This window comes from Cryptomeria japonica, chromosome 2 (genome assembly GCF_030272615.1).
Source record: "Cryptomeria japonica chromosome 2, Sugi_1.0, whole genome shotgun sequence".
Taxonomy (NCBI): Eukaryota; Viridiplantae; Streptophyta; class Pinopsida; order Cupressales; family Cupressaceae; genus Cryptomeria; species Cryptomeria japonica.
Window position 1 is genome coordinate 24,911,849 of NC_081406.1, and position 6,923 is coordinate 24,918,771.

General features: G+C 36.0%; 1 protein-coding gene across 2 annotated transcripts; it reads left to right on the forward strand.

Annotated features, from left to right (window-relative positions):
- The first annotated feature begins 355 nt into the window (after positions 1-355).
- On the forward strand, positions 356-4,221 carry LOC131048520 (pentatricopeptide repeat-containing protein At3g22470, mitochondrial). Of its 2 annotated transcripts, XM_057982489.2 has the most exons (2): positions 356-971; positions 1,129-4,221. In XM_057982489.2, exon 2 carries the CDS (start codon positions 1,169-1,171, stop codon positions 3,431-3,433), a length of 2,265 nt encoding a protein of 754 aa, XP_057838472.2. In that variant the 5' UTR covers positions 356-971; positions 1,129-1,168; the 3' UTR covers positions 3,434-4,221. The 2 variants fall into 2 exon arrangements, with proteins under 2 accessions (XP_057838472.2, XP_057838471.2); XM_057982488.2 differs by having other exon boundaries at positions 356-4,221.
- Positions 4,222-6,923: the final 2,702 nt, after the last annotated feature.

The following is a 6,923-nucleotide window of genomic DNA, read 5'->3' on the forward strand; positions in this document are numbered from 1 at the left end:
AATAAGAGCTTATCAAATGGTTTAATTAATAGAATAAAAAAAATGACATGGTGAAATGGGTGAGGGGTCAACACCTAAGACTAAGGGATAACAAACAATAAACAACAAATCACAACATCAAACACATAAAAGAAATCAAGGAATTACGACAATTAAAGATGATTAAGAAAGATAAACAAAATCAAAACACTCATGTGCCAAGACAATTAAAATGAATATTGAATATAGAATATAGAATATAATAAAATAAATTACAATGTAATTTCCTATGTTACATACATAAATATATAGTAAACAATATCATAAATAGGTAAAGATCGATTTTAAGCTTTAGTGCCTCGGAAATATGTAGTGAAACCAGCAGCAAATTAAATATGAGAGAACCCTGTGCTAGGGAACGATGTTTGGGGGATGGGGGAGAAAATGGGGAAAGAGAAAAGAAAGAAGCATGAACTACGCAAAAACAGCGCACATTCTAAACAAGTTCAGATACTCCAGGCACTCCATACTTTTCCATTTTTGCAAAAACTACAGCTTAGCACTACCAATCCAACCCAAAATCCATGATTTTCTACATCTTTTACAATCCCATGTTTACTGTAACATCCCCCAATTCCAAAAAAATGGAACACTACAGGACATTATCAAAATGGGTATTGAGCCCAACGTCGGCCCCTGCAATAATTTGCTCCACTTTTTGTTACAGAGGGGTCGCCTTTGCTTAGTATTGCAAGTATATTCTCAAATTCTCTCTAACAAAATTTCTCTAAATGGCGAAACTTACAGAATAGTTCTCAGCGCTATTGCCAAAAGAGGGGAACTGCACGAAGCAGAGGAGGTGCAGCTGATTCAAACGGAGCAAACGGATGTTGTTCCTTTGGTTTTTCAATACAATCTGTTGATTCAAGGGCATTGCCAAACAGGTGCCCTTGACAAAGCTCTTAACTTATTCCAGACAATGCTGGGAAAAGGTACCGCCCCTGATGCCTTAACATACAATATATTGATAGATGGTTTGAGTAGATTTGGGGATTTGCAGAGGGTAATTAGTCTTTTGAATGAAATGTTTGAGAAAAAATTAGGTCCCAATAATGGCACTTACAGTACTTTGACTAATTGGTATTTTAGGGCAGGGAAGTTGGATAAAGCAATAGGGCTTTGGGGGAACATGGTGAAAAGGGGCTTTAGGATAGATGGCAAAATTTGTACTGCATATGTCTATGCACTTTGTAAAGCAGGAAAAATGGACGATGCAAAGAACTTTTTACAGAATATGAAAAGGGAGGGATTGGTGGTAGACTCTACTGTTTACGAGATTCTTATTGGTGGGTACTGTAGGCATGGTAAATTTAGTGCAGCACTCAAGCAGCATGCCGAGATGATGGAAAATGGGCTTGTACCCAATACTGAAACATATTCGTTACTTATTGATCACTTTTGTAAGCAGGGCAATGTGGAAGGTGCTTTGGCATTGCAAGGACAGATAGTAAAAAGAGGTATTTACCAAAATATTGCTGGTTGCCTGTCACTCATCACGGGACTCTACACGAATGGTAGAAAGCGAGATGCAAACAAACTTGTGGACAACATGGTCGAAAACGGTTTGGTTTCTGATGTCAATACTTACAACATGCTTATCCGCTACTTGTGTGAAGAAGATGTGAGGACTGCTTTGAAAGTGTTTGATAGAATGAACGATAAAAGTATTGAAGCCAATGCTTCAACCTATGGTGTTCTTATCAGTGGACTTTGCAAAATAGGTGAGATAGACATGGCCCTCGAGCTCCATCTTAAAATGCTACAGAGAGGTTTCCTGCCAAGGATATATAGTTTTAATGCCCTTATGAAATGTCTTTGCAAGAAAAGTAGTTTGGAAGATGCAAATAATCTTCTTAAACAAACCGTAGAGAAAGGCTTTAAAGCTAATGCTCATATTTACTGCAGGATGATAATTTTAAACTGTAAAAAGGGAAGCATACAAGTAGCCTTAAGATTGCACTGTGAAATGCAGCATAATGGGATTCTAGCAAACTTGGAAGCTTATCATGCTCTTATCTCTAGATTTTGCAAGGAAAATGACACAGAGGGTTCTTTAAGGTTCTACCATGAAATGGATGCCGAATGTCCATTGCAGACCGCGTTTTGTTGTTCCCTACTTCTCAATAGACTTTGCAAAGAAGGAAGGATGAAAGAAGCATGTAAACTTTTGCGTGAAGCACTGAAAGAGGGCATCATAACAGATATAGATGCTTACACAGTAGTAATTGGTGATTTGTGCAAGGAAGGTTGCGTGGTTGAAGCTTTAGAACTTTGCAAAGAAATGGAGGTTGAAGGTATTGTTCCAAATGTACTTGCTTACAATTTAGTTATTGATGGACTTTGTAGTGCAGGCCGCCTGGTAGAAGCTTTCAGATTATTTGATGCAATGGAGAGAAAAGGTGTTACTCCAACTCTTGTAACTTACTCTACTCTTATATGCAGTGTCTGTAAGGAAGGCTATTTGGAAGATGCAGACAAAATTTTCAAGAAATTGTCTGTTAAGGGGTTTGTTCCTGATGCGATTATTTATAATTCAATGATTAATGGATACTGCAAGCAAGGTAAAGTTGAAGAGGCTTCCAAACTTTTCTCTGAAATGCAAAATCACAATGTTTTTCCAGATGCTTTGACTTGCCATGCCCTGATAAAAGGTCACTGTAAGAAATGTCAAGTGGAGGCAGCTCTAATATTATTTCATGAAATGGGGAGAAAGAATATTGTTCCAAATGTTTTCAGTTACAGCAATATTATCCAAGGGCTTTGTCACAAGGGGAGAATGGAAGAAGCGAGCAAGCTTCTGGAAGAAATGCTTGACAGGAATTTACTTCTCGGTGTTCACGCCCACCATGGATTATGGTCTGAATATTGCAGAAGGTGGGGTTTTGTTAAAACTAATAAGTCATTGGTTGAGCCAGAGGTTGAGTTTTCATTTGATGAATACATCAAAATCCTTTGTCTTCAAGGAAAGATACTGGAAGCAGGAACTATATTAAGAGAACTGGAGCTAATGGATGCAACTTATTGTAATTCTCTGGAAATTGGTAGGTTGTTCAAGGATGAGATGGAAGGCAACATGAGCTTACATCAGAACAGACTGATTTCTGAAAGTATGATAAGAGAATCTGGTATACAGGCTGCAAAAGCAGCTGTTAATGAAATTAAAAGGATTGGTTACTCCTCCGATATTAAAGTGTATTATATGGACTCAATTGGCAGGTTTTGCAAGGAAGGCAAAATGCAGGATGCATTGAGATTCTATGGTGAAATGGTTGAAAAGGGCTTAGTGCCAGACTTCAGTACTTACAGTGTTCTCATCAACTCTCTTTCTGCAAATAATAATCTACAAGAAGCAAATAAGATTATAACAGAAATGGTAGAACTGCTAAATAATTGAATGGGAAAGAAATCAGAAATGTGGATAATCACTTTAAGAAAAATATAATTGACAGGTTTTGTAATCTATTTATCAGATTTTCAATCCTGTGCACAATATAGAGGTTGCTCTATATGGCCTCAGTGGATCTATTAGATAATAAGAGTTCAGGTGCTAAAGTTGAAGATTTAAGCTGTTGACTCTGATCTAGTAAACAGGGAATTATGCACTATGCAAGGCTTTTAACAGGTCTACATGACATTTAAAGCTTCTTGAAAGAGCAGTTTGCAATTTGTTGGTTCAAACAATCAGATCCAATTTCAATACCAGCCAAAATGTGGAAAACGGAAGTTTTGCACGGTGCTTCTTCTCCAGCGTGTCTTGGGTAAGACCTTATGCAGCCATGCAGACCAGCATTACCAAATGTATTGTAATCTCTTGCAGTTCAAACAACAAAGTTTTGTACCCTCTTTCATTTACATAAACATTGTAAAATAAAGTGTTTGCATTCCTTTCATATTCATAGATATCATAAAATAAATCTTGTAAGCACCCCAAAGGAGATAGGGATTCTTATGCTGATGAAGACTACTATTACCAAGAAGTATTTTTATGAAACCGAACAAGCAAACATGCCCAAATGAACAAACTTGGCTCCCTGAATTTGATAGCAGTTTATTATTGTCGACAACTTGTGCAAAAGAATTTTTGTGGATGATAGATTATGTGAATTGCACTGCTTTGTGGAGAGTAGATTACGTGAGATGTACTGCTCTGTGACATTTTGGTTGATACCCTTCTGTAATGTCCCCTACTTGATCTATTTCAATATACCAAAATTGATTGATATTCTTCAATTAGTTATTAGCAAGTTCTTATTTATTTTCCTTATTAGATGATTAATTTCATTATTCATAGTTTTTAATATAGATATCAGACCCTGCTACTACTTCAGTTTTAAAGGAGAAGGGTCTATGTATGTTGCCAAAGCGCTTAGAGACCAAATACAATAGGTTCCCTCAAAGTTTACAGATCCAAGACCTTACCTATCTTGGGTCTATACCCTCAAGGCTTATGGGTCGCTGATCCCCACCCTATCTTGGGACTTAACCTATTGCTTGGATTTAGACTACCCCTCTTTGGAACATCTCATTCCCATCTTCTTAAATACTGACAGTAATAACATGATTTAGACTATAAGTATACTAATTTCTTATGTATTATGAATATATATGAAATTAAGTATGACTGTCATACATATTGCAGTCCATATTAATATTACTATTAATTCTTCATAAGAACATTATCAGGTTTCATATATTAAGCATACATACTCAGCTCATCCCCATGCATGCCACCAAGAACAAAGATGTTACTGCCTGTAACTTAATAACAGTTCTGATCTTATGAATCCATGGTGATGTTATCGGATGCCTTGATTCCTTTCCTTATATCTCTCAATATGAGGGAGAGGTCACACCTCTTCATCATGCATGCCCTTTGGCAAGAGACACACCCTTTCACCATTAGCACCTTTTGAAAGAGTTCAACTCTTCATTATTTCTGCCGTTTGAAAGGGACACAACCTTTCATAATCAGATCTGCTCTTCTTATTTATATCAGATCTGCACTTCTCATTTTTAAAATTCTCCCCCCCTCAAATGAGTTTCTCTTCTCCCTTTTATATCTCACGTTTGAGGGAGTCACAACCTATCATTTCATGCCTTTTGACCTTTCATTAACTTTAATCAAATTTTAATTATATTTAATTATATTCTTTTATATTAAATTTAAAATTCCTATATTTATTCTTTTGTATTTTAATTTTATTATTATTTTTTATTAAATTATATTTCAAAGTAGGGACATTACACCTTCATGTTATGAAATGAGTCTGTATGCATCTGTAGTCATTGACTGATCTCGAGACTTGAGAATTGTATATACAATGTTTAGCATGAAGAGCATGGGATGCTCTTTATAGCTTAATGTCCACCATTGCCTCAATAAGTTCCGTTTTTAACGTTCCTTAATTGCTTGATAAGATTACTGGACAGGCCATGGCACATTTGCTCCTGTTTTGCCTATCTATCCATTTCATGAACTTAAGAGTACTAATGTGTGTCTTTAAAACAAGGTCGTTATAAGTGAAGTGGCTTGAACATAGAGATAGCACTTTAAGGCAAAAGAGACATTTACATAGTTTCCAATAGAATAAAGCAAATACTCTTTTTCTTGATTTGCAAACTGAATGAAACTACTAATAGTTTATGTTGAAAAGTATACTGAAATCTCAACAGTGTTCTTTGAATGCCACGGTTTGTACGATTCTTTCTGTAGAAACTTCCAGCTCCCTAGGTATAGCATGGCAGAGGCATCTCTGTTTTGTGACACTCAAATTAGTTTTGGCAAACATCATGTTTACTGTGTAGAACTTAGTGTTGTGCGTAAAGCAAGGCATAATAATGAGCACAAAAAGCCTGGAAATAGAGAAATTAAAGCTTTAATTGATATGCAGGATCCTATAATATACATGTGCCATGTTCACAAATTTTTACCAACTAATTTCCAGGACGAGGACCTTAAATGCTTCTGCTAACAAACCATTGTGATCTAGTTGTACACAACTGTATACGTTCGAGATCTTGGGTTTTCAGAGAGGAGGAGGTGGTACACATATATATTCAAGGTTTATTGATCCTTTTAGCTGAAAACTGTCACTATATATGCTATGTAGGTTAAGTTGTTATACATGCAGGCAACTTAGTCTAGGATAAAATTCTAGATAATTCATGCCAATATGATGGAAATGAAAAAGATTTCAAAGGAATTCACAGCATGAAACAGGTATCCAATAACCAAGTTTTTGAATACTTTCATTACAATAGGATCCATGAGAGGCATATATGGTCAGCACTGAACAAGCAACTATATATTCAAGGTTTATTGATCCCGTTAGTTGAAAACTGTCACCATATATGCTATGTTGGTTAAATTGTTATACATACAGGCAACTTAGCCTAGGATAAAATTCTAGATAATTCATGTTATCATATGCAATCATGCCAATATAATGGAAACGAAGGGGATTTCAAAAGAATTCACAACATTAAACAGGTATACAATAATCAAGTTTTTTCATTATAAGAGGAACCATAAGAGGCATATATAGTCAGCACTGAACAAGCAACTAGCCACAGTGTAGTAAGTAAAGTCAAATAGGAAGGTTGGCAACCTGAACCGTTCCTCAATCATGACAAATAAATAGAATAGTTGACACATCAAAAGGAAAATACAAATTTCTTGCAAATTCTTTTAGGCATCAAGATGCAACTGAAAATTTCATCATGTAGGCATCACACATGTGGATGGGCGGACAATTGTAGTGCCCAGTGTACAAGAGCATGTGTTTGCACAAAAGCTAACAAATTACTCAAACCTAACTTGGTCATATTTGCACATACCATGAGGGTCTCAGATCAGTCTTCAATTTACCCATTTGTTGACATGG

Bases quoted from the DNA above. Each gene is read 5' to 3' on its own strand.
- LOC131048520 (XM_057982488.2), top strand. From the start codon at position 401: ATGTTTGGGGGATGGGGGAGAAAATGGGGAAAGAGAAAAGAAAGAAGC.